Here is a 27978-nt window from a genome sequence, read left to right on the forward strand (position 1 = left end):
ATTTCTGGATACAATAAACAGATAAGCATAATAAGAAAACTAAATTAGATGAGTTAAGCAATATTATATATCATCGATTAATTATTTTTTAAAGTCTTATTTGGATTGCTTGGGAACTATTTAGCCATTTAAATGAGAACTATCCAAAACTTCTACTACTTTTAGGAGCAGTATAGATTAAGTTTCGTTTGGCATTGCTTTCGAGGGTCAAAAATGCTTCATGAAGAGCTAAAAATTCTGTTGGATAATTTTAAGATGAATGGTAAAAATTTTAATAGAACTTTCTGCTCCTTTCTAAAGCTAAAAAGCCTACTAGGAAAAAGCATCAATTTGGAGTTTTTGGACAAAAGCCCTAATTAAGATTCACGAAGCTAACTTTCCTGATGAGAGATCTAAATACGAATCATTACAATAAATTTTTCTTAGAAGAATTAATAAAAAAAATTTATAAATTAACAATACCTTATAATAGTGGTTTTTGATAATATAACAAAATATTAATATAAAATAATAATATCACTTTTATTAAATTATAATAGTCATATCATAATAATATAATATAATACTTCCATAATAGTATCATATAATTATTATAATATTATTATTATTATTTTATAATGATGCAATAAAAATATAACTATATTTTATAATAATTTAAAAAATTATTATCTATTATGTACTTGGATGATATTGTCGTGTGTAGTCGAACATTGGAGGAACATGTGGAACACTTGCGGACTATTCTTGGGATTCTACGGGAGAACTCCCTTTATGTAAAGAAGGAGAAATATTACTTTGCCCAGGAAGAAATTCTATTCTTGGGCCATCGTGTTGGGGGCGGTCTGATATGCATGGACCAGGAGAAGGTTCGTCCCATCTAGGAGTGGCAGGCCCCTACCAAGGTGACGGAGCTACGATCTTTCCTCGGGCTTGTCAACTACTATAGGCGGTTTATTACGGGTTATTCCCATCATGCCGCACCCTTGACAGAGTTGTTGCGGAAGGACCGATCGTGGGATTGGTCCTCAAGGTGTCAGCAAGCCTTTGAGGACTTGAAAGCGATAGTGATGGAGGAGCCAGTGCTGCGGCTATCAGATCATACACTACCATTCGAAGCCCACACTGATGCTTTCGATTATGCTATTGGAGGGGTCCTAATTCAGGAAGGCCATTCGGTGGCTTTTGAAAGTCGAAAGTTAAATGACATCGAGAGACGATACACTGTCTACGAGAAGAGATGACAGCGGTGGTCCACTGTCTGAGAGTATGGAGGCATTATCTCCTTGGGTCACGATTTGTTGTTCGGACAGACAATGTGGCCCTTAGCTACTTCCAAACACAGAAGAAGCTATCTCCCAAACAAGCTCGTTGGCAAGATTTTCTGGCAGAGTTTGACATGGTCTTGGAATATAGGCCAGGGCGTATGAATCAAGTGGCTGATGCTTTAAGTCATAAGGCTGAGCTCACAGCTCTGGTGGTGGATGAGCAAAGTCAAATCAACCAAATGCAAGCAACCCTTCTACCAAAGATTCGAGAGGGGCTACTGAAGGACCCTGCAGCTGTGATCCTGAAGCAGCTCATCAAAGAAGGGAAGACGCGGCGGTTCTGGATCGAGGATGGACTCATTTTCACAAAAGGATGTCAGGTATATATTCCTCAGGTGGGCAACCTTAAAAGAGAGCTCTTGCAAGAATGTCATGACACTCTTTGGGCTGGCCACCCAGGAATGCACCGAACCCTTGCCCTCTTGGAGCGGGCATACTACTGGCCAAAAATGGGGGAGGATGTGGTAGAATATGTTCAGACGTATCTCATTTGCCAGCAGGACAAGGTAGAGCGGTGCAAACCTGATGGCCTTCTTGAACCCCTACCTATACCTAAACGGCCTTGGGAGAACGTCTCAATGGATTTCATCTCGAGTTTGCCAAGAGTAGGGGATTTTGGATCGATCCTTATGGTGGTAGATCGGTTATCCAAATACGGCATCTTTATTCCTGCACCCCTATATTGCTCAGCAGAGGAGGCGGCTCGACTTTTCTTGAAGCATGTGGTGAAGTATTGGGGCATCCCTCAGAACATAGTCAGTGATAGAGATTCCAGGTTCTTGGGACGATTTTGGACCGGGCTCTTCAAACTCCTTGGTTCCAAACTATACTTTTTCACTAGCCTTCACCCCCAGACTGATGGCCAGACTGAAAGAATAAATGCTCTCCTTGAGCAATACTTGTGGCACTTTGTGAGTGCCAACCAAAAGGATTGGATGAAGTTGCTCGATATAGCCCAATTCTCTTATAACTTCAACAGAGCTCTGCATCGGACAAGAGCCCCTTCGAAATCATCACTGGTCAGCAACCCTCCACTCCGCATACAGTGGTTGTGGGGTATATAGGAAACAGTCCATCTGCATATCATTTGGCCAAGGAATGGCATCGCAATACGGAGTTGCACGAGCATACCTTGAGAAGGCTGCTAAGAAAATGAAGTGGGCTGATAGGGAAAGGAGACCTTTGGACTTCAAGCAAGGCGACATGGTGCTGGTCAAGCTCCAACCAGCTCAACTTCGATTCTTTCGCAAGGTGCATAAAGGACTGGTTCGCAAGTATGAAGGTCCATTCCCTATCATTAGAAGGGTAGGAAATGTATCCTACCAGCTGCAACTTTCCGTATGGTTCAAGGTGCATCCTGTATTCCATGAAAGTTGCCTCAAGCCATACCATGCCGACCAGGTGGATCCCACGAGGAACATGTCAAGCCGTCCAACCCCTACTACCTCCTTGGAGAGATGGGTCGACATCATTCTGACGGATAGAGTTCAAATTTTACCCAACAGTGCAGAAGAAATCCAATATTTGATGAAGTGGAGAGCACTTCCTGAGTCAGAAGCCAGCTGAGAACTGGAGGATTCGCTACGGCACGAGGAGGATCGGATCGAAGCAGACAGGAGCACATTGACGAGGATGTCGATCTGATCAAATGGGAGAGTCTGTTGGGGCCTTTTTTCTTGCATTTTTGTTTGGCAATGGCCTCTGATACAGTCTTGTACATATCTTGTAACTAGATGGCATGAACAACCGCCACCACACCATTTTTTTGTGATATTTTCATCATGTCAGGACTTCCGAAGGTGAGCCATGAAAACGCAATGCTGCTCAATCATTTGGAACCCTCGGAGTGGGATTTAGGTGGGCAATGCTGCTCAATCATTTGGAACTCCCGGAGTAGGATTTAGGTGGATGCCCACATCATTTTTCTTTGTTTTGGATGGATTTTGAGATGTTTTCATCATGTCAGGACTTTCGAAGGCGAGCCATGAAAACGCAATACTGCTCAATCATTTAGAACTGCTGCTCAATCATTTAGAACTCCCAGAGTAGAATTTAGGTGGATGCCCCTGCTTGTATAGTATTGAAAGGGTGGACGAAAACAATCCAGTGGACCGATTTTCTTACGGATTCTTACGATGTCCATTATTACCTCTTCTACCTCCTGAGCTCCTAATTGTAGTCTGAGTAGCGATTGTATAAACTTATATTTCTTTAATTTCATTAATAAAAATACTGTTCTTACAATACCATATCTGAACGTGTTACCGTGCCTTTTCTTTGTATTTTTCTGTGTATCTTGTTGGGTGCATTTTGACTGGATCCTTTGTGCAAGTGACATCGGAATGCCGTACGAATTTGCTCATCCAAGAGGCGAAATCCATGACCCATTTTCAACTCTACAACAAGAGCCGACCCATTTTCAACTCTACAACAAGAGCCGATCAACTCGCTCATCAACTTAGGCATAGAACATTAAACTTTCTTCCATCATTAATTGAAGCCTGAAGGTTTTGAATGCTTCTGGTTCTGGATTAAATCACATGACCTGTCTGCATGATCAAATATGAAGCATGAGAACACAGAAAACTGTCAAGCATGAACTATACACCCGTAAAGATGCAAAGTATAACAAACTTAAGACTGAGAATCGAAACATCACGACACTGAAAAAAAAATAAGACCAAAAACAGTCAACAGGATATAACTATCAAATGTTATTACACATGAATGACATCTGTACACAGATTAGCATCATGATGGTGGTGATTCAGCACCGTCATGCAACGCACAGCAGACAGCTGCTTTGTGGTGCCCTTGATACACTCTAATGGCTTCCCCTGTGGACATTGACCACAGTCTTGCAGTAGTATCAGAAGAAGCTGCACATAGCCAAATTTTATCATGTTACATTCACAGAATTGGAACCAAAGATCCAAAACAAGAACAGTTATTTATGCTGTGTCTGGTACCTGTTATCAGATAAGCACCATCCACAGAGAATACACAATCCCAGACCCAGCGCTGGTGTCCTGAGGATATGTTGAGAATCCATGAGGGCTAATTGACAAAACTTAGGGATATAGGTGAATTACCGAGAGAGATGAAAACTAGTTTGGAATCTGATGAAGGTTTCCCACCTGTTAAAGTACGCTCCAAGGTGAAACCGTCGACATTCCATATCTTAACAGTATGGTCAGATGATGCAGTGGCAAGATACCTAAAAATAGTTCCGTGAGAACCAGTTAAGATCCTAAACAAGAACAGCACATACGCGAGAATCCAAGCTTAGTTATACCAAGAAATTGCTCTATGGCTAATTGTTAGAATGATGCCTATGAAGATATTATAGTTATGATCATAAGAAAATAATTTCCCTACAATGTCGTGATGGAAGTTTATATTCTGAAGAACAAAAACTAAATGAATTATTACCGTTTTTAGCTGCTAGATAACTCTGAGATCACATACCTCTGAGGATCACAGAATTCTGGTGAAAGTAAGCATTTTAAGATGTAGCCCTCGTGTGCTTGTAGCTTATGCAGTGGTTCAAAGTATGTCATTGTCTGCAGCAGGTTGAATGCCAGTTTGAAAATCAAAACTTTGCAAATCGGTGTTCATAAACTAGACACAGGAACTAAGATACCTGTGTTCCTTTGAGCAAGCGCCAAACGTAACATGTTCCATGGTTATTTGCAGCAACAACCATGCTACCGTCCCACATGACTGTTAGAGACCTCACAGCTGTATCAACCTCTGGTACCTGCACTCAAGTGAATAATAAGGTCAAAAACCCTCCTTTTGGGGTCAGTCTCCTTCAAGACAAGACTATTGTCAATACTCAGGAATATATTAGAGCAGCAGCAAGCAACTTTCATCGTCTTACTATATTGTGCATGTACTTACCAACTCACAGCTGCATGAATTTGCAGTTAGATCCCATACCCGTATATTTCCATTTTGATCACCAGATATTAATTCTCTCTGCAGCATGATAAAGTTATTGATTAGATAGAGGCATTCTTCAAGTGGACAGACAATTTGGACCACAGCTTAGAATCACTGTAACATGATAGAAACTAAAGCAGCATCAGAAAGAAGAGGGGTATTGCACATCAAAGTATCAAGTCCACGTAAAAAACATACAAGAATGCACATACAAACACACACACACACACACACACACACAAGAAGAAAAGTATTAGGTCCAAGTATGAGAAACTTAATGACAATCAAAGATCTACCAATAGTGACAGAATATATATATATATATATATATATATATATATATATATATATATATATATATATATATATAGTTTGGTATCTATCAGAACAATAAAAAAGCAGAGGCTGAAATAGTTGACTCATGTTTGAAATGCAATAGTATCAAAACAAGGTTCGTGGACTCGATATCGGAATCCGTGCCGATTGCCGACCGGTACGATATCATACCATACCAGTAACTAAAAAAAAAAATCCCATCCTCTAGCATTAAAAAAAAAGAAAAAGAAAAATCAGGCCAAACCGGACCGAACTACCCGATATCGGGTGGTTCAGGCCGATACCGTACCGAACCGACCGATTCAGTCCGGTTCAACCTATTTTCCGAAAATCCGGTCTGAACTGAACCAGCTTCCCACTAGTACAATTCAATACAGGATGTACCGACTGGTTCATGCCGGTACGGAATACCATGATTAGAAGTAAAATGGTCCATCTAGTCTTTCATGTCTGATGCATAATTCTATAACACACCAGTTCGATAATTAATATTCATTTTACTTTAAGGGGGTAATATAATAAAAGATCATATTTTGCAACTTCTTTCGCTACAAACAACTAAACCATCAAGAAAACTCTTTCTATTTCCAAAAGCATATATTAAGTGTAAGATAACAGATGCAGAACTGGGTACAGTTGTGTGAATATTAGGACTGCAATATTTAGTTCCCTGGATACTCTTTTTTCAAAGGACTAAGTTCGGATAATGGAGCACCAACAATGCCCACCTAATTACCATCAAACACAAGTAACCAATCTTTTTTCAAGCAGTTTATAGCATGAGCGTGCATGTCCAAAAAAAAAAAAAAACCAAACTTTAGTCATTCAAAGATTCTCTCATTCATCGCCTCCCACAATCCTCTTTGATCATTCTCTAACTCAAGTAATTTGCTTCAAATATAATTTCTCAATAATGTACTTCAGTACACTTTCAAAGGTCCTATCATTATGCTCTTCCTTCCGCTACATCAACGAACTCACAGCTAAAACTTTTCTCCTTTACATCACCTAACAACTTCAAATTGCTGTTCTAGGATATGTTTGAGACTTCGCTAATCATTTTAAAGAAAAACTAAGCAACCAATTTGTTCAACAGTCAACCCATTCCAGAACAATGGAAACCAACTTTTTAGCAAGATCTCAAGACAACCACATCTCTTTTGCATCAAAAAGGGTCTAGCTTTTAGCTCAGCCTCAATAACTTGAGAGGATCAATATGCATATTACAGACCAACTGAATAGGAAAGAGTACTATGATTAACATCAATTGCAAATATTGCATGGTTTCACAAACTCAACAAGACAAGAAAGTTGAAAGTTCATGATGACATCTTCGATCATGCAGCGATATTTTTCATTCAAAAAAAAAAAAAAAAAAGGTTTCCCAAAGACAGCCAGAGTTCATCTGCTGTAGTTGTTACTTACTGGACTCAGCAGGAAACAAAATAGGGATGGGGGATGCTCTAACAGTACGTTTTTAGAAAAAATAAAGGCAACTTACAATATATATGGCTCAGAAATTTGTATAATTGGAAACAAACTATGGACACCATTAGAGAAAGATGTGATATATGTATCCAATAATAATAAGATCAAAAAGATCATTCAGTAGTAGATTGCATTGTGGTTACATCAGAAAAAAAACTGCAAGTAGCATCATAAGTTTAACCTGGTTTGGATGTAGAACCACTGTGTTAACAGCTGCACGACTTTCATATTCACGTTGACAAATTGCAGTCCTGAAACAGGGATGCAGAAAATATAATGTGAAGCAGGAGAGAATCAAGATCAGGTAACAAATTTAAATGTATAATGAAGAGCCCACATAGTATGGGTACCAAGGTACACTATATAGTCCTCTATAACTCTTGTTTTTCAACAATACTTCTATAATTGATCCAGGAATATCACTAACATATTGTGGATTAATCTGGCCACTTCGGGTAGGGTGAACAAGCTTCAGAGCAAAATTCATCATATGTAAGACTCAATTGAGTACTGAAATTTCAAGAAGCCAAAACTTTTAATCCATCAAGAGTTTAGCTGTGGCTGAAGATGAAATTGATGTAGAAGTCGAGATTAGCTTCTGCCTAAATTTGGAACTTATTGAAAAAAAAAGTATGTATGTATGTGTGTGTGTGTGTGTGTGTGTGTGTGTGTATTATTTTTTCAGTTTGAATCCTCTTTAGTCAGGTAAGGAATTCAAGCCAATTTGAGATGGATTTGACAAGCATAAAAAGATGAAATTTTTCATTCTCTTCTAACTAGAAGAGGAATCCTACTTGATTAAATGAAAGTGGACCTGAATAGTAGAGAACTTGCAGCTTCTCCTCTCTTATGTGGAAAAAGAATCCGACTCAAATAAGGAGGACCTCACTGATAATAATAGAGGGCAAATGCCATGATTTTGAGAAGGGAATAGAGGGAGTAAAAGCAAAGAGCATAAACTCTTCTTTCCATCTATTAGAATCTTAGAAAGGCAGTGAAAGCAAAGAGCGTAAGCTCTACTTCTCATCCACGATATGTACCATAATTTGTATATCATAAAAAGATTAATGAAAATAAATGGCTTAGAGCACCCTTATACAAAATTTTTATTGTTTATCATTTTATTTGCGGAATTCAAATTCAGGGGGTGGAAGGAAGGATCCTTCCACCCTATTGGATCAATAATTTTCACTCTATGTAATTCAGAAAGCTTCTATGAAGAATGACTTCCTAGAACCATATGGAATTCCAAGTCAGTTTACTTCTAATAATCAGCAAGGCAGGGACCAATTCAGCATATAAGTTTTGTAGATAACAAATGGCAACTTGCCATCTGACATGATACCCCACCACACAATCAGAAAATTCAGGAAGTTAATACGTCCATTAAAAACTTATGTAGGATGGCATGATTCAATGAAAACAAGTTGTTTGTGATACCTTAAATCCCATATTTTTACTGTACCATCTTCAGAACCTGAATACATCCAATTCCCATCGCATTGAAATCCCACCGCCATCACATTATTAGTATGAGAATCATAGCTTATAACCTGGAACCATACAGTGCAAGAAAAATATTACAATCTATAGAAATACACATTGAGAAGATGATAACCTTCTGAAACAAAGACATACAGGCTGCGGGCTATTGGAGTTAACATCAAAAAGGCGGATGTGAGGATTTCCAGCTGCAGCTAGGAATCGCTTATCGGGTGTTATCTCCATCCTGTTGACTTGCTGCAGATGTCACAAATGATAAATCACATTATAATTGTAAAAGGATTTAAGATCATTGGAATTTGTATAAATTTCTGTCGAAAATGAAATATACGCGAGTGTAGTGCATGTATAGCCCAGGCAGTTCTTAAACTAAACCTTTATTACTCTCAGTAGGATGTTAGGTATCTACCATATATGAAGCTGCAACTCAACATCACAAACAATATCCCAGACATGTTGCATCACAAGAACTTTCAGCAGAATGAAAGAACATAAAGTTAAGCTTTATCCATATAAATTTAATGTAACTATATATTATCCAACAACAGCATGTACTGGCTGCCACTTTTCATGAAAATAGCAATCCTGTGTCATATTCTCAGTATATTCAATAATAATCTACTAAAATACTCAGTTCAGTGCAAAGAGAGGCATAAGGAATCCTAGATTGCCCCAAGAACAACATGAAAGCCATGTGCCAGCAAGAAATGTCTGTGCTGCCTTTGAGCACCAATATGTGCAGACAAAACTGTAAAGCCAGCATATTGAAAATCTTTTAAGTAAATCGCTTATACGAATGTTGTATGCTGTATGTTTAAATCATCATGCACAGGTCACGATGCAGTCGATAAAAGAATGGAAGAATAAAACTAACTCGAAAAAAGAAAGAAACCCGCAAAAATTTAACATAAAAAGAACTCACGGAATCTGGGTACTGAATGGTGCGATAGCACCGACCGCTCTTGGCCTCCCAGAACCTGATGGTATGGTCATATCCAGCTGTCGCAAGAATCACTGAAGGTTGGCTCATCTTGAAGCCCTCCCCTGCCCCATCCATCAATCCAAGAAATTAAAAGCCATAACAAATCATGATATGCAAGGGATGAAGAATATTTTTTCTTTTTTTAATACCCTCGACACTCCCAACCGGTTGGCTTGCCCCTCTATTGGATCATGACTTGGTCTCAGCCTCTAATCGCTAGCAATCGGAGAAAAGCACTTACCTGAGAGAAACAAAGTAAATCCAACAAGAAAAGGGTTTAGCTTCAACTATGAATGATTTCAGATATTATTCCAGAAAAAGGCGATTTAGTATAATCTTAACCATGTTGCCAGGAATGTAACACATAATTGTTTGTCCGCGGTCTAGGGTTTTCGGACAGCACCGAGGAGACTCACCAAATTAAGCTTAGCAATCGGAAGACTGGTCCCAGATACAGATGCGGCGCGCATAGCAATGAGTCTAGCAAAGGCTGGCCATGGCTTGGTGGCATTACCTAGAAAAATCCAAGTCCACTAATCCACGCCTATCCGAATTGAATACATCCATACATATTCGGATACTTAGATTAATCATATAAAAAATTCTGAACTTTTATATATCTTTTTGTTTTTATTCTGAACTTTTATTTGATGCAGTCATCCATTGAACTTGTAAAATTTACAATTAAAATCTTGACTACGGCTTTCACTAGATGATCATGATTAGAAATGGAGATACATGCAAAATTTACCTTACCCGTATCAAAAGCCATTTAAAATATTATTACCTGTCCCAAACCAATTATGAAATTAACCACAAATCTCAAACCCCACCCATGTAAAATTGGCATACCTGCCTGGTACCCGAACCCACCCGATTAATCCTCATTCATGTTCATATTATCATGAAAATGTAGATCTTTTCGATCAAAAATCCCCAAACCCTAAAAAGTATCATGCTTTTACCAAGATTAAGCTCTCAAAACCTCAAGGGACCAACTCACAACGCCACAGCTCACACAAAATCCCATATGCTTGAGAAAAAACCCCTCCGATCTACCTAAGGTGCTCTCCTTCCCCACAGATGACCGAAAAAGAGAATGAAATGGAAGGAAAAAGAAGCAAAAAGGGAAAAAAAAATGATCAATCAATGTGGGAAAAGCTCTTAACTTTTTTGCTATGTTTTCCCCCCGATTTTTCCTCTATTTTTTTCCCGTCTCAGGAAGCTTGTGGCAGTGGCCGAATAGGAAAGAGACGATGGCTAGTGTTTGTTTGGTATTTATATATAAGAGTTTAAATCATATAAATATATTATCAATCAACTGATAAATAGGGCTGAACTAGTTAAGCAGTGGTTTGGCTACCCAAGGATTAAGCATTCAACTCTTCTCATCCATCTATTGTATATATATTTTATAAAAGTTTATGAGACACATCTATAAACAGGTATTCGGATTTTTTTGTCTTAAATATGATATATTAAATGGATACTATTAGGATTCGGAACAGATTAAGCACTTGAAAAAAATCTATCTGCTGTCATCCCTAATTATGACAAAAATAGTCATATATTATCACATGCCATCAAATAATTGCTATGGCTCATATGCATAAAGGTAGGGTTTCCACTTCAATTAGCAAGAACTCATTCTCCCTCATTTTCCCCCTTTTCAACTAGGATTCCACTTCCCAATCCTGTACATCTTTCTCAATCGGCAATGGAAGACCAACGATGGCTACGAATTAAGTAAGGATAGTGAGTAAGAGTGAGGAGAACAAGAAAAGAGCTTGTCTTGTTTCTGATCCAAAGCCCATTTGACAGAAATGGCATCATGGAGAGTCAGAAAGTTATCATGTGAGTCTCCAGTCTGCAGCATAAACTCAATGAGAAGATATGAAGGTCGAGGTAAATGCAAGTGCAGCTTTGCACTTGAAAAATGGTCTTCATAGAGTGATGACAACCTTGGACAAAGATTTTAGGAGTTGTCCAAACTATCAAATGAGTGTGATCAATTTCTTAGGTTTATGTTCGTAGTTTGCAAGATCTTTATGAATATAAATTGTGTTGTTGTGGCAACTAGGATCCTTATGGATATTTGTTGGTACAAATGATTCGTATTATTGGTATGTCATATAAGTTGATCATGAAATAAAGCATGAACAAAAGAAACTCTTTTGAAAAGAGAGATGAAGCTAGGAGCCTGAAAGCCGAGGTAATAGAGGAGAAATTTATGGTTTAAATTAAAGAACATGTGGCAAAACTGAAAAGAGAGATAATTAGAAAGGACAGACATTTTAAAAGATAGGCTACTAACTTTAAAATAGAGGTAGCAAGCGTAAAAGCTAAATATGCTGGGTTAAAGAAAGGCATGCAAAACGTGCTATAAGGAAGATATTATATGTGATTACAATGATACTTTCATGGGTTGTGCTAACAATTATGATTATATTTTGACTAAAGAATGTATTTATGGATCATGTAATGATCCTGATAGTGATGGTTGTAGGGAGGGCAAGCTAATGTGTTAGGCTTTTGAAAATCACCTTTTAGTGAATGCTATGCACCAATGTTGTCAAATGTAATGCTTTATATTTGACACTTGCATCTCTTATTTAAGTCCATTATATTCAAAATAGTGATCAACCAATATTATGGACAGGGTTGTGCGCAATCACTCTTTACATTGAAACTTTGAACATAGATTTACATACAGTTAGGTTTGTGTACAAAGATTTATTTCTAAAGTTTTGTATTATATTAGATGAAGCAAACATAAATATCAAACAACAAACATCAACCAAGTGGTCCAAGCATTAGTAGTACCACTACTCTATAACCTCTAATATAGAAATTCTTAATACACCATTCCTAAATACTCTAATTAGTTTCTCATTTTTTTAAAGCTCTTTTGTGTGTTTTAAAGCAAAAAAATAAAGCAACAACAAAATAAAAACCAGCATATTGTGTTTGACACCTCTAACATAAGCAATAGTGGTCAGAAATAGGGGACATGTTGAAATAGGGATAAAATGCCAAGGTCGTTGAGCTTTAAAACTTTGAACAAGGAACATGTTGAAACATTGAACCTAAGCACAATTTCAACTGAAGCAAGTGAACTTAAAAACCTAAGCACAATTTGAATCTTGCAAGTGAGCTTTAAAACTTTGAACCAGAGGACAGTATGAACCTGAGCAAGTGAGCTCTAAAACTTTGAACTTGAGTACAATTTGAACTTGAGCTCATAAGGCAAAATATAGAAAAGCAACAAATGTAATATCATTGCAAACCATCAACATTTTCTACATGAACTAAAACAAAATAAAGTTTGTCAACATCCACAAACATGTAAAGTACCATACACACCATTTGCTAACATTTACATCAACAACTACCCCATCTAACATGTTCTAGACAAAATAAGAGCCAAGATTTGGTCCATTTAACATTACATCAGTTAGTCAACATCCAACACTTCAAAAAACAAAAAATACTGGAAGTTGATTCCCCCATCTAACGTTTACATCAGTCCCATCCAGCATGACTAGGATGTCAAAAGTTGGACCTCCCAACACTACTTCCCTGAGTGCACAGCTGCAAACACACTTGACAATGAGCATTTTCCATTTGGCATCTAGATGAGCTCTCAGTGAACCCTTGGTAACCTACCTTCCACCTTTCCTACTCAAATATCTAGCCCTACCAGGTCCCTGTAAGAAGGTGCACATGTCTTAGTAGGTGAGTGTTGTCACTGAGAAGAGAGCCTAAAAGATTAATTTGAATGAATCTTACTATAAAAAAAATCCTTAGTATCTAGTGACGCATAAAACCTATAACCCTCAGTTTGCCTTTTTTGCCTAAGCTTTTTTTCTACTTTCACTTAAGCCTTCATCATGCTACTAGTCATTAGTTCTAGCAATTCCCAATGATTCTATCCTCCTTACAGGCAGCTTTTCTATCCTCCCTGTATTGACCACACTGGTTGTAATCTAGTATAAGATAATCAATTACTATTAGAGATGTACGAAGTTAAAAAGCATATTATAAATCAGACCATAACCTGGCTTTTTCTTGGCCTGCCTCTAGGTTTCTTTGACACTGGATAATGAGTCAAATCAGTTGAGGATGCCTCATTTCTTTTAGAGCATCCTTGCCTGTTTATGACCCCTTTAAAAGTACATTTTATAGGTCATATATCTTCTATTTCTTGAAAGTTTGTGAGGATTCTTGGACTCTTTATATGGGTCTTTCCTTCTATATTTTTTGAAGCCTAGCTAACATTACCTTAACGGATGGAGGTAGCACTACCTCTGCACCAATTTTAGACCATAATGTCTCCCCATCAACAAGTTGAAGAACAGATTCACAACACCTTCTTGATATGTCTTTGGTATAGCACTCTAATACATCATCCTCAATTGAATCATTCTTATGCCATACTCCAGATTTGACATGAATGCCTGATATACCTATTAGATTTTATACATTGCATGCACAACTCCTACCCACCAAACTTAATTTATAAGATTACTCCTTGCATGTCATTCATATTTTTTATCCCTATATATATATTGTCTTACATCATCTACTTTCTTACTCTTCTCAATTTTTTCCTGAATTTGGTGGTAGATTCTTCTTTGCCACTTCTATAAATCATCCCTCTTCTATCATCCTAACCATTAGTGCCCTCCTTATATCTACAAGCATTTCAATAAATGGCTTTCTCCCTTGTATCATAAATCCACTGATTATTTCTGATATATTATTTTTATTTACATCACAAGGGTGAATGTAGCCCAAAGGATGGGGGTGTGGGTTCATATACCAATGCTGATATTGAGTATTGAAAGTCGGTGATGCTTCTGGGGATTGCATTGGAGATGGGGAAGCATGCTGACTATGGATGAGTTCACCGACAAATGCCAGAAGATGGGCTTTGCTAGGATTCGAGTCGAGCTTCGCCTGTTGGAACCCTTGAAACCAGAGGTTTTGATTTGAGGCTAAGGAGATCTTCTAGCAAACATTTGTCTACAAGAATGTTCCAGTCATATGCTACCAATGCAGCTGGTTGGGGCACCTAATGATGGTTGTCGGTTCCCACGAGTGGAATCAAAGGGGAGCAATTGCCTGTTGCAACTAGAGAACATCGCACCTCCAATGATGACAAAAGGGGGTGGGGATCCGAGGGGAGAAGGCACCAGAGGTAAGGCATCGACTAAGGTGGTCCAACCGAGGCTTAGACCATGGTTGATGACTTTCAAGATCTGTCAACCATGGCCGCCTAGGGTTGGGACCAAGCCGAGGAAAGAGACCGACTGACTGAGTCCAACCAGACTTGTCCAATCCCAATTCATCCCCTTCCTATCCAAGTTTGTTGAGGTAGTAAAAAAGCTTGTCGGGTTTGCCACCAGACTCAAACGAGTAGCAAAAACCCACCAAACTCACCCGTCATCGATCATCAGAGGAATAGGGGGAGCATGAACCCGACCGAGTTCACATGGCCGAGTCTGAATCAGCCTTCCAGGTGCTCATTGATGCGGGCTTGGGTGTGAAGCAATGGATGTGGGCTGGGAGGAAGGCCCAAGACTACAAGATCAGCATATGGTGGAAGTGGGCAGGCTTTCTTTAAAGCGGACCAAGAGCCCGACCCAATCAACGCAAGATTAGGAGGCCTAGCAAAGCCCAACCCATAAGCCGTGTCCCCGTGGGCTGTGCGAGTTAGGCCCGAGAGTGTAGCTCGATGGTGGTACTAGGAAGGGCACCAAGGGGGAGGCGAAAGAAATGCTCGTGCCATCATCGGAAGAGGGTGCTCCTGCATTCATGGGGGTTTGCGCTACCATGACCCCACCTTGCTAGCCATCGACACCACTAGGGAGGGTTTGCTAATGACTGTGGACAGGCACTCGTCACCCACGTCTATGGGACCTTTTGTTGTAGGCAGTAAATCACGACTTGCGGCAATTGCTAGCGAGGCCAAGCTGGAAGATGGTCATTGGACATCTAAGGCCACCTCAATTAAGGACTCTGGCAGTGACCCCATTCCGACCATAGACATGTTAAATGTAGGAGGGGATGTTGGTTTGCCCATAAGGAGAGGAGGTGGGTTAGGCCAATTTGAAAGTTTGAACCATGTGGGAGTTGTGGGCCGATTGAAGTTAGCTTTGGAAGCTGTCGATGGTGATCCAAAGGTGGTTGGGAAGGAGGAAGGGACTAGAGCCAAAAAGGATGATTGAGGGCATTCGGGACTTGCCCTCAATAGACAAGCCCTCCTATTCAACATTCAAGAGGAACAAGTAGCAGCATGGTCTAGAGGTATGTGTTCTAGTGGACTCAGGGCTATCTGGTGGAAGCTTAACTCGCGCTTGGCATCAATTTCCGATGGAATGGGCCTTCAATGCAGTGGAGTCTTAGGGACTGGTGGGAGGAATTATTGTTGTATGGAAAAGTGGTACAGCTACTATAGATGTCCTCCATCTATATCCTCAGCAAGTTGCTATTATAATTTCTAAAATGAATGGATCACCTTGGCTTTTCTAGTGTGTATGCTGGTATTAATTATAGGTAGAGGAGGATATTATGGTAGGAGTCTAGTTTGATCGAGCAGAGTGTTTCCTTCTTAGTTGTTGGGGATTTCAATTGCATCGATGGGGCGGAGGAGAAGAGGGGGGCAGGCTCTTTGTTGATAATATGGAGTTTAGGGAGTTTCAAGATTTTATTGATATCAATGACCATATGGATCTTAGGTTTGTTTGTTAGTGATCCGGCATTTTTCATGCATGCAGATTTTAATAGGAACGCAATGGAAAAAATATAGATTAAAACACTTTTAATCAGAGAGGCATGCATAAGATCTCATTTTTTAAAACCACCTAACAAGATAGAAGGATCTTGGACCTTCCTAGGGGACAGTTCTTCCCTCCAGCAAGTTAGCTTTTCAACCGTCCTTAGAGAAATGTCCAAGAGGTGGGTGGGTTCCTAAGAGGGTACCCGCTATGCCATCCCCAGTATCCTTTAGCGGGGACTGACGACTATCGAAGGAGAGAGGCCTCCATATGCAGATGTCACCGAGGATCCTGCCGAGTATGGTTTGGTTTTGTGCCCAAGGATGATGCCCGAGCCCGAGCCCGAGCCCGAGGACATCAACCGAGTCCAAATCTTATGTTTTTTCTTTTCTTTGCTGTAATGAGCTTTGTCCAAATAAAGTTGATTTATAATAATCTTTCTCTGGGATGTGTACTGACATTTTAAATAAAGTATTCCTTTGTTGGTATTTCTTTCGCATGTCTTACATAGCTGTCAACCTGATATTAGTGTCAAGTCATTGTCATCCTCTTAATCCAATTTCTATGGGGATATTTGGTAAGATCCCTGTGACGCACTCCTCTGAGGTCGAACTGAAGTCTACTCATGGTGCTTCTCATCAAGTTATCATAGGCATCCACTCAACCCATCTGTGGATGAGCGCTAGATGGCCGCATGGGTTCCCCAGAGGTTTAACTCCTTAGTCATTGCCATCGGACTCCACTTGATCCGTCTACAGACGAGTGCCGGATGGCTGCATGGAGTTCTCGAAGGGTTTGCCTCTTATAATCATTGTCATCAGCCTCCACTCGATCCGTTCATGGATGAGGAGCACCAGATGACCACATGGGGCCCTCGAAGGGTTAATCCCTTTGTAGTTGTTATCATTGGCTTTTGCTCAATCCATTCATGGACGAGTGCCAGATGACTGCATGGGGTCTCCAAGGGGATAGCGCCTTATAGTCATTGTCATCGGCCTTCGCTCGACCCATCCATGGATGTGGAGTGCTAGATGACCACATGGGGTCTCCAGAGGATTAGTCTCTTCATAGTTGTTGTCATCGGCCTCCACTCGATCCGTCTATGGATCAGGAGCACTAGATGACCATATGAGGTCTCTGGAGGGTTAGCCCCTTATAATCGTTATCATCGGTTGATTCCGATGGCATCATTTATAAGTAGTCAATAATAGTCGAACATTTCCACTTGAAGAAGTTTGCATTGAGGCCCAAGGAAGAAGTCTTCACTAATAAGGTAAAGTGGTTCACAACTCACTGGTACTATATTCTCAAATTTTCAACGTTCCATGTTCAACGGATAGGAATTCTATCGAGACTTTCAATCTTGTATGCTCCAAGCTTGATGACTTCAGTGATTCTATAGGGGCCTTCTCAATTTGGGGCTAGCTTACCCTATTCTATAGGCTTTGACACCTCAACTTGATGTAGAATGAGGTCTCTGGATCAGAACACCTTCGACCGAACTAACACATTGTAATAGCAGGTTATCCACAAATGATACGATGCTCGAGCTGACTCCCTGATTTCTTTGAGTAGATCCAAGTTCGTTTAGAGTCATCTTGGATTCTCCTATTCATTGTAGTTCTCCACCCTAGTCATCGGCATCCCGATCTCAATCAAAATGATTGCTTCAATGCTGAAGGCGAGGATGAACGAGGTTTCCCCAACAGGGGTCCAAGAAGCCGTCCGATAGACCCAGAGCACGTTGTAGAGTTCTACAGCCCAAAATCCTTTTGCTTGGCTGAGTCTTGCCTTCAGTCTTTGCAGGATTGTTCAGTTTACCACCTCAGCTTCTCTGTTCAACTGAGGATGACCAATCGAAGTAAGCTTATGGTCGATATGTAGTTCAGAGCATAATTCTTTAAACTTCTGATTGTCAAACTACCGCCCATTGCCAGTGACGATAGCTCATTGAAGTTCGAAATGGCAGATGGACTTCCAAATGAAATCTTAGACCTTTTTAGCAATTTGAGCTAGGGCTCGACTTTCATCCATTTAGTGAAATGGTCGATCGCAATAATCAGAAACTTCCTCTATATGGTCACCATCGAAATGGTCTAAGGATGTTAATTTCCCATATGACAAAGGGTCAAGGGGCGATGATTGACGTAAGCTCAATCATCGATCTCTGCTGAATGTTGGCATACCTCGAGCATCACTCGCACTTTCTGACGAGATCGATCGCATCTTGTTGTAAAGTGGGCCAATAGCATCCGTGTTCGATTACTTTGTAAGCTAGCGATCTACCTCCCAAGTGATTATCACAAATTCCTTCATGAATCTTCCGGAGTACATAATCCACATTGGTCGATTGCAAGCACCGAAATAAAGGCAGTGAGAATGACTTTTTATAAAGTCTTCCTTCTAAATAGACATACTTGGGGGCTTGGCCTTGACCCTCCAAGCCTCAGTAGGATCAATCAGTAGGGCACCGTTAAGGAGATAGTTGATTAGCGGATCCATCCAACTCAACTTATGGTTGACTTGTAGGACAATCGACTCTTCTTCGATGCTTGATTTTGGCACATGTTCAATGAAGTCTTATTTATTGAGGTTGGGACATCTCAAGGTAGCAAGATGAGATTAAACGTCAACTCGGGCATTCTCCAATCTTGGTATTTGACGTACCTCTAGATTTGAAAAAATCTTCAAGAGTTCTTTGAGCTTCTGAAGATAGTGAACCATCTTTGGTTCTTGAGTTTCGTATTCTCCTTGAACTTATTCGATGATGAACTGTGAGTGGGTAAAGATTCTTAGATCCTTTACCCCGAGCTCTTTGGCAATGCCGAGACCTACAAACAATACTTCATATTCAATCTCATTATTGAAGGCAATGAAGTCGAACCAGGGTGCATATTCCATCACGACCCCTTCTGGGCTTGTAAAGATCAGCCTAGTCTCACATGCTTGGGAAATCGATGCTCCATCCATATGGAGGATCCAACACGAAGCCCTTGTCTCCTTGAGGGGTTCCAGCATTGACTCCTCATCAGAGATTCCACACTCCACTAGAAAGTCAGCCAGAGCCTGGGCTTTCATCGTGGGTCGAGGATGATAGTGGATGTCGTATTTCCCAAGCTCTATCATGCATTTAGTCATTCATCTTGAGGTGTCCGGCCTTTGGAGAATAGCCTTCAAGGTTGGTCGATTAAAACGATCACCTAATGCTTGGAAATAACATCGAAGTCGTCACACGATAGTAACTAGTTTGTAGATGATCTTTCCGACCTTAGAATATCTCATTTCGGCATCCTAGAGGAGCTTGCTGGTATAATAAATAGGCCTTTGGATCGATGTATCTTCTTGAACCAATACAAAGCTGACAGCAATAGGTGAGACCAATAAGTACAAGTCCTCACCTGTGTTCGGCTTGGAGAGCAATGGAGGCAATCTGAGGTATTATTTGAGCTCTTTGAATACTCTTCGACATTCATCCAACCACTCAAAGTTTTTCATTTGCTTGAGAGTCTTGAAAAATAGGAGGCATTTTTTGGCCAACCTCGAGATTAATCAGCTGAGGGCAGCTACACAGCCCATTAGCTGTTGCACATCTCTTTTTGTCCTCGGGTGCTTCATCTCCAGCAATGCTCGGATCTTCTCTGGGTTTGCATCAAACTTTCACTGAATCATCATAAATCCGAGAAACTTTTTCGAGGTCATGCTATAGGTGCACTTGCTAAGATTGAGCTTCATTTGGTTTCTTCTCATCGCAACAAACGCTTCCTCTAAGTTCGCAATATGCTGATCGGCTTCTACACTTTTGACCAACATGCTGTCAACATAGACCTCCATGTTGCGTCCAATTTGATGTTTGAACATCTCGTTGATGAGATACTAACATGTAGCTTCTACATTTTTCAATCCAAAATGCATCATTTTATAACAATACAGACTTCCATCAATTATAAACATCGTCTGCTCCTCATCTTTGCGAGCCATCTGAATCTAATTGTAGCCAAAAAAGGCATCCATGAAGCTTAGGAGTTGATGTCCTAAAGTAGCATCCACAAGTTAGTCGATCCTTGATAAGAAAAAATTGTCCTTTGGATAGGTTTTGTTGAGATAAGTGTAGTCAATGCAAATTCATCACTTGCCATTTGCCTTTTTTTATCATGACGATATTGGTGATCCACTTTAGATAATGGGCTTCTCGAATGAATCCTGCCGCCAAAAATTTATCGACTTCTTCCTCGATCCATTATCGCTCAGGGACGAAACTCCTTTTCTTCTGTCAGATAGGGTAATGGCTTGAATCCACATTTAACCTATGGATAATAACATCAGAAGGTATACCTAGCATGTCTGATGTTGACTAGATGAAGACATTCTCATGCCCGTAGGAATGATATTAGCGGATCCCTGAGGTCTAGTGCTAATTTGCTCCAAGTTGGATGGTCCTATTCAGAGCATTGTCGAGTAGAACAGCTACAAGCTACTCGCCCGATTCATCCCAGGCCTCCCTTACTTCCTCGTGGTCTTCAATCGACAAAGCTTCCACTAGACACTTTCCCTTTATTGTCGCCAAGAAGTACTGACGGGCCAAGTCTTGATCTCCTTGCATTTCGTCGACCCCATTCCAGATTGAAAATTTCACAAATAGGTGGTACATGGAGACAATAACCTACAAAGCATTCAGTCTAAGTTATCTGAGAATTGCATTGTAGGCAAAGAGCATCCGAACAACCAAAAAGGTTAGTTGTACGATCCAACTCTGAGGCTCCTGTCAGGCAATCACTGGAAGAGTTATCTTACCCTCCATGGTCACAGAGTCTTCAGAGAATCCGACCAGTGAAGTGTTGACTTTTCTTAATTAGTCAATAGGCAATTTTATTTTTTGGAATGCATCATAAAATAAGACATCGGTTGAGCTTCCATTATCCACTAAAATTCTTTTGACATTATAAATTGCTATCGTCATTGACACGACAATAGCATCATCATAAGAAGTTTGCACCCCTCGAAGGTCATCATCAGAAAAAGAAATAATGCCAGTATGCTGTCTCTTCGCCTCCTCAACCTGGTTCTCTATCCTTTGCCATTGGTGAGACTAAAAATCATGTTGATGACACCAACCATAGATTAGTTGTCATTATTCTCCTCGTCGAGCTGGCACTATTGCAACTCTTCGAAGACTCGATTCTACTACTCCCGAACATGCTTGTCGAGGTAGCCTTTTCAGATCAAGGCATCGATCTCATCTTTGAGCTAGAGGCATTTCTCGATACCATGACCATGGTCATGATGGAAGTAGTACTTTCTCTTGATTCTTCTATCCTTCATTGGTTCAAGCCGTCGAAGATACTTCTGGCCTTCGATCTCCATCAGGATCTAGGCTTAAGGAGTGGATAGAGGGGTATAACTATTAAACTACGAAGATGGGCTCCTCAATTGATGATTCTTCATGGTCGGAAAGATTCTCCTTCCATCGAGTCATCCGAGAATCCTCTTGACCTCGCTTCTTGCCAGGGGTATTTTTTCCCTCTAGCTTCTTCCGCTTGAGCATACTTCCGAGCTAGAGCCAGCAAGTCGATGTAATCCCTCGAAAAGATCTTGTCGAGGCAGAAGATAAGGCGCTCATTTCAAAGTCCTCACTTGAGCGCCAACATCACCAACAATTCGTTAAGGTAGCGCACCTCCAACGTGGCGGCATTGAAACATGCAATATAGTTGTACAGCAACTTGTCCTCTTCCTACTAAAGGGAGAAGAGGCCATCGAAATTCCTTAGCTAAGCTCAGTTGCTGCCGAAGTATGCAATGAACAGCCTGCTGAGCTATTCAAATAAATGGATCGATCCGGGTTGAAGTCCTGAATACTATGCCCGCACCAATTTCCCAAGGGTGGCCAAGATGGTGAGGTAGAGAAGGGCATCCGAGGTATTTTGCAGCATCATGATGTTCTTGTAACCTTTCAAATGATCGAGAAGATCCGAGAAGCCATCATATGGCTCTATCTGAAGTATTTTGAACCAACTCGAAATCGATTTCCTCATAATGGTTTGGTAGAAAGGAGGTCGGGAGTTGAAGTTAAGGCCATTATTGCCTCGATGAGACCCACTCTAGACTTCACCATGGCGGTGCTTGATGTCTTGGACTTTCTTCTTGAGATCCTCCCACTACGACCTCCCGAGCCTAGGAGAGTAGCCCGAAGTTGAATCTCGGTCGGAAGACGAGCGTCGTCACCAGTCCTCTCCCCTCCAACTCTAATGGGAGGACAACTGGGCAGAGAAGTGGGAGTAGGGTGGAGATGCCTTTAGGAGGCAAGCTTTAGGCTCTGAAGGCAAGAGCATCGGCAAAATCGATAGGGAGCCACCTGAGGAGTCAGCTTCGAATGCTACTGCTGCTCCGCTACCTATTGGAGCTATTGCATGGCACCGATCAAAGTCAAGATCTAATCAACCAGGGCATCAAGGGGTTGCAAATCCATCGTAACAGGGGGCTGCATAGCAACAGAACCTCGAGCGGTGCTGCTCTAACTGCACTGGATAAATTATCGATGAGAGGCGTTGGAGTTCCATGCTCTTATCCGTACCATGTTCTCTTTTATCTGAAACGGGCTTGGCCCTTCCTTTAGTGTTAATTCTGTTGCTATAAGACTCCAGTTCCCTAATAATACGACTAGAATTAGATGCCATCCAAGGGCCAAGACGCCAGATGAAACCTACAAAGGGAAGTCTACACGTGCTGGGGGTTTTCCGACTAGGGACCTTCCGATGCCTAAGTCAGAACTTGAGAATAATAGAGAAAATAGTGGAAGCGGGAGAGGGAGTGGTGTGCTATTCTTTTTCAATTGAGCTTACATGAGAATCCCCTTGATATCTTTTTATATAAAAATGGAGCCGTAGGCGGTTTAGCCAGAATCTTTAAGCCATTATGCCTGACTCGTTGGGGCATTAGATCATGTTCTGACAGACAATTAGGATAGAGAATTTTTCCGCTATCATGTGAATCAAAGTTGTTAGGCGATTGTAGATTTCGTCTACATAGACTAAGCTGGTAGTCGATGGTCGGTGCTGAGTCAAGGCCTCATGCCACTGCCTGTTTCGGGAGACTTGGGTATTGTCTCCTATCAACTTGTGAGTACCATCCCCAATCCTCGACATGATCTATCCACAGAGTAAGTACACCTCCGACCATGTAGTCTGAAAGGTTTTGACTACAAGATCGATCAACGTCCGAGCCGAAGGTCAAGAAGAGGCCAATGAAGGGTTGGTCTGCCTTGGCTACTGGTCGCTTTCAGATGTCTGAAGTCGTTGGGTCGTTCGTGCATGTTCGACCGCATTTCGAAGGAAAGAAAAATGTCATAGGGGACGGGTTACCTCTACAACAAATATTAGAATATATAGGATTCTAATGCCACCTAATTTGGAATGGGCCAAAAACATGTGGGCCCTTTTTTAGCATTGATTGCACCCTCTGACCGATCTAAATAAAGATATCCTCTAAATGACTAAAATATCAATGATTAACTCAACCAAAAAAAGCATACATGATAAGTAACCATAATTTTTTATTTGATTATATGCGCATCTCATCTCTCCACGCCCTCCATCCTATCATGCACCACACTTTTAGCATATTTAATTAATCCAAATAAAAATTCTTAAATATTATGACTAGAAAGATCATCTTCTCTTAACTATAAATTCTTCTATCTATGTCGTTTATTCCATATTCTTCTTACCAATAGAGAGAGGAGCCACTAGGTTAGATTGAGAAAAAGCGATTGTATATTTATGACTGACATATCTTATTTTTGGATACAATAAACAGTTAAGCATAATAAGAAAACTAAATTAGATGAGTTAAGCAATATTATATATCATCGATTAATTATTTTTTAAAGTCTTATTTGGATTGCTTGGGGATGATTTAGCCATTTAAATAAAGACTACCCAAAACTTCTACTACTTTTAGGAGCACTATAGATTAAGATTCGTTTGGCATTGCTTTCGAGGGCCAAAAATGCTTCATGAAGAGCTAAAAATTCTATTGGATAATTTTAAGATGAATGGTAAAAATTTTAAAAGAACTTTCTACTCCTTTCTAAAGCTAAAAAGCCTAATAAGAAAAGCATCAATTTGGAGTTTTTGGGCAAAAGCCCTAATTAAGATTCACGAAGCTAACTTTTCTTATGAGAGACCTAAATACGAATCATTGCAAAAAAATTTTCTTAGAAGAATTAATAAAAAATAATTTATAAATTAACAATACCTTATAATAGTAGTTTTTGATAATATAACAAAATATTAATATAAAATAATAATATCACTTTTATTAAATTATAATAGTCATATCATAATAATATAATATAATACTTCCATAATAGTATCATATAATTATTATAATATTATTATTATTATTTTATAATGATGCAATAAAAATATAACTATATTTTATAATAATTTAAAAAAATATTATCTATTATGTTATTTGACTTAAATATCAAAATGAATAATTTATAAATTAAGAATATAACAACAATACAAATAACCAATTAATTGAACAAGACATAATATCTTTTATTATCATTTTCTGATACCAAAACTATTTTATTTTTCATCTACATATTAAGACATCCACTAAAATTCTATAATACTTTAAAAATATAGTTATCAAATAGCAAACAACTTTTTGTTAAAAGCTCAACTTGCGAAACTTCTAAGATTCAAAGCTCCAAACACAAAAGCTCTAATACCTAATATCAAATGAGATCTTGGGGAGATTTATTTCTGACATCAGCAGATAAGCAGATATAAACATACTACAAGCTAGTTATTTCATTTAGCCAACAGTAATAGCAGAAATCTCATGTATAGAATCTTCCCATAGAATAGCGAATGCTCCACGAATGCCAACCAACATCCAACAATGCAATCTATAAGAAAAGAAAATGAATTGTACCGACTTTGGGCGAGATATATGATCAAGCTGTAAAGCAACCTCTTCATCTTCTACATGGTCAAATCATGCTGTCTATGCCAACAAGTCTATAAGGCTGAAAACGAATCAGATACGGATCGGATAGTGATATATCTGTATTTGTATCCATATTTTTCAACAAATACGAATATGGATACAGATATTAAACGAATATCAAAATTAATATCTATATTTGTTATAAACAGATACGGACATGAATTGGATATTAACCATATCTATATTTGCTATAAACGGATATGGATACGAATCGGATAATAAGTATATCCGTATTTTTTATAAATGGATACGGATACGAATCGAATATCAAGCATATCCATATTTATTATAAATAGATACAGATATAAATCAGATATTAAGCATATCCACATTTGTTCATCCAGATATGGATATAATTTGGATACTATTTTAGATATTAATCAAATTTTAAGTAAAATTCAACAATGAAAAATCAAATATAAAGACATGATCACAAAGAATCTAAGATAATCATAATCAAAATATGATATAATCATAATTATAATCCAAAACTCCATTAAAAACAGAAATTAGATCATAAAAATCTAAAATATTCAGAAAAAGAAATAATATGTACCTTGTATTGAAAATCCAAATGATCACCAATACTCTTCCTAGCTAACATAAATGTTTACTCATCATATATATAAAAATACCTATATGCAAATATGAGAAAATAGGAAGTCAACTAAGATGAATCAATACTCCTAAACAATGATGAATCAATACTCAAGAATTTAAACAATAAATGAACCAAACAAATAGCATAATCCTCATAAGATAAATTATATAAAAATAAAAATTTAAATGCAGGTAGGAAGATTTACTTTATCTTTTGCGGTTTAAGCTCATGCAACAGCATAGGACCCTCCCTTGGAAAGAATTTAGATGAAGAGGAATAATCACAGTTTTATACAGGGAGTTGCATTCCTATCTGATGCACTTTTCAGCCGTAGTTAAATTGAAGCTTAGTTAAATTTTCTTAATTGCCATCTTTCAAAGGCTTACAAACCCACACACACCTGCCTGCATTCCTGCCTGAATGCCAACTCACATGCAGCACAAGTACACACTCAAAAAACTTAAATTCAGAAAACAATTGACAATATGATCCTTATAAAACTGCTCAAAAACCAAGCTGCAAGGTTACATCTAGAATCTAGTTACAACCCACTACATGCTTTGTCATCCAGTTCTTTGTGACTTTAATGCTGGACCCAAGTTCAAACTTATGATTTAGCTGAAAGAACTATTAACTAGTTCCTTCAAAAGAAGAAAGAACTATCAAATTAGATGTTTGGGCTATAGGTGACAAGGTCATTATAACATAGTCAAGGTGTCATATGAGCAACATAATCGTGCTAAACAATTCAGATGAATACTTAGCACGTTCAACAATGCTCGTTGGTCTATAGCACAAAAAAATCCATACACATGTCGTGTTCATATAAAATTAATTGTGCAGGTGATGGTTACTCACCTTGCCAGCATCAACTTACAGAGTGGTAACAGAACATGGATGAATCATGTGAAATATTATATCCTTTAACATATAGCACGTTTTTAAAAAAATTACAAAAAACTCTGATCAAGAACTAAAATAATATTCAACAACTCAACCAAAGAGAATCAGCAAGTAAATTAATCTGGATTTGAAAAATTAGAACAGAATCTTTAAGACCAGGCCTGAGTCATGTATAAAAGTCAAAACATATATTCCAGAGATAGAGACGAACATGTTTCATGTTCCATAAGGAGAGGAAGAGGGGAAGAGGAAGATGAAGATAACTAATGAGAAAGAGAAAGAGGGGAAATGGAAGAAAAATCCCAATCGGAGCCTAAGAAGCCCCTCCGATCTCCTCAAGTGCCTCTGAAAAAAAAAATAAAATGAAGATAAAAAGAAGCGACAAGAATGGGAAAAGATCTTACCTTTCAATTTGAAGTCTTTCCTTTGTTTTCGTTGATTTTTCCTATGGTCTCCACCAATTTTTCCTCTGTTGTTTTTCCATCCTCAGGAGTCCCAGATTAAGCTCTCAAAACGTCAAGATTAAGCTGTCAAAACCTCAAGGGACCAACTCACACGGCCACAACTGGCACAAAATCACAAAATCCAAAATCCCATATACTTAAGAAAAAATCCCAATCGAAACCTAAGAAGCCCCTCCGATCTCCCCCAAGATGTCCGAAAAAAAAGAATAAAATGAAAATAAAAAGAAGCAACAAGTAAAAAAAAAAAATTGATCAATCGATGTGGGAAAAGATCTTACCTTTCAATTTGAAGTCTTTCCTTTGTTTTCGTTGATTTTTCCTATGGTTTCCGCCAATTTTTCCTCTGTTGTTTTTCCGTCCTCAGGAGTCACAATTGGGTCGGTGGCTTGGATTAGGGTTTTGATCTCCAAAAAAGAGAATGACATGAAAAAAAAAAAGAAGCGACAAAAAATAAAGAACGATCAATCAATGTGGGGAAAGATCTTACTTTTCAATTTTTTCCGTCTTCCCTTTGTTTTTGTTGACTTTTCCTATGGTTTTCACCGGTTTTTTCTCTGTTTTTTTTTTCCGTCCTCAAGAGGGACAACTGGGTGGGGGTGGGGGGGGGGGGGGGGGGGTGTGGTTGAGATTAGGGTTT

General features: G+C 39.2%; 2 protein-coding genes across 9 annotated transcripts; one reads left to right on the top strand and one right to left on the bottom strand.

The window, feature by feature from the left end:
• The first annotated feature begins 2423 nt into the window (after positions 1 to 2423).
• LOC140856019 (uncharacterized) lies at positions 2424 to 2891 on the top strand. The gene has a single exon (XM_073253202.1). It carries the CDS (start codon positions 2424 to 2426, stop codon positions 2889 to 2891), a length of 468 nt encoding a protein of 155 aa, XP_073109303.1.
• A 1021-nt stretch (positions 2892 to 3912) lies between these two features.
• LOC105042446 (target of rapamycin complex subunit LST8) lies at positions 3913 to 27978 on the bottom strand. Of its 8 annotated transcripts, none has more exons than XM_073253477.1 (15): positions 27829 to 27977; positions 27620 to 27745; positions 27282 to 27442; positions 9996 to 10093; positions 9729 to 9820; positions 9520 to 9641; positions 8733 to 8834; positions 8535 to 8647; positions 7276 to 7345; positions 5229 to 5306; positions 4969 to 5085; positions 4794 to 4888; positions 4463 to 4542; positions 4295 to 4354; positions 3913 to 4204 (listed from the first exon to the last, which is right to left on the bottom strand). In XM_073253477.1, exons 6-15 carry the CDS (start codon positions 9625 to 9627, stop codon positions 4077 to 4079), a joined length of 951 nt encoding a protein of 316 aa, XP_073109578.1. In that variant the 5' UTR covers positions 9628 to 9641; positions 9729 to 9820; positions 9996 to 10093; positions 27282 to 27442; positions 27620 to 27745; positions 27829 to 27977; the 3' UTR covers positions 3913 to 4076. The 8 variants fall into 8 exon arrangements, with proteins under 8 accessions (XP_073109578.1, XP_073109577.1, XP_073109580.1 ...); XM_073253476.1 differs by lacking the exon at positions 9996 to 10093 and adding an exon at positions 25930 to 26008; XM_073253479.1 differs by lacking the exon at positions 9996 to 10093 and having other exon boundaries at positions 27282 to 27404.

Source organism: Elaeis guineensis, chromosome 3 (genome assembly GCF_000442705.2).
Source record: "Elaeis guineensis isolate ETL-2024a chromosome 3, EG11, whole genome shotgun sequence".
Lineage (NCBI taxonomy): Eukaryota > Viridiplantae > Streptophyta > Magnoliopsida > Arecales > Arecaceae > Elaeis > Elaeis guineensis.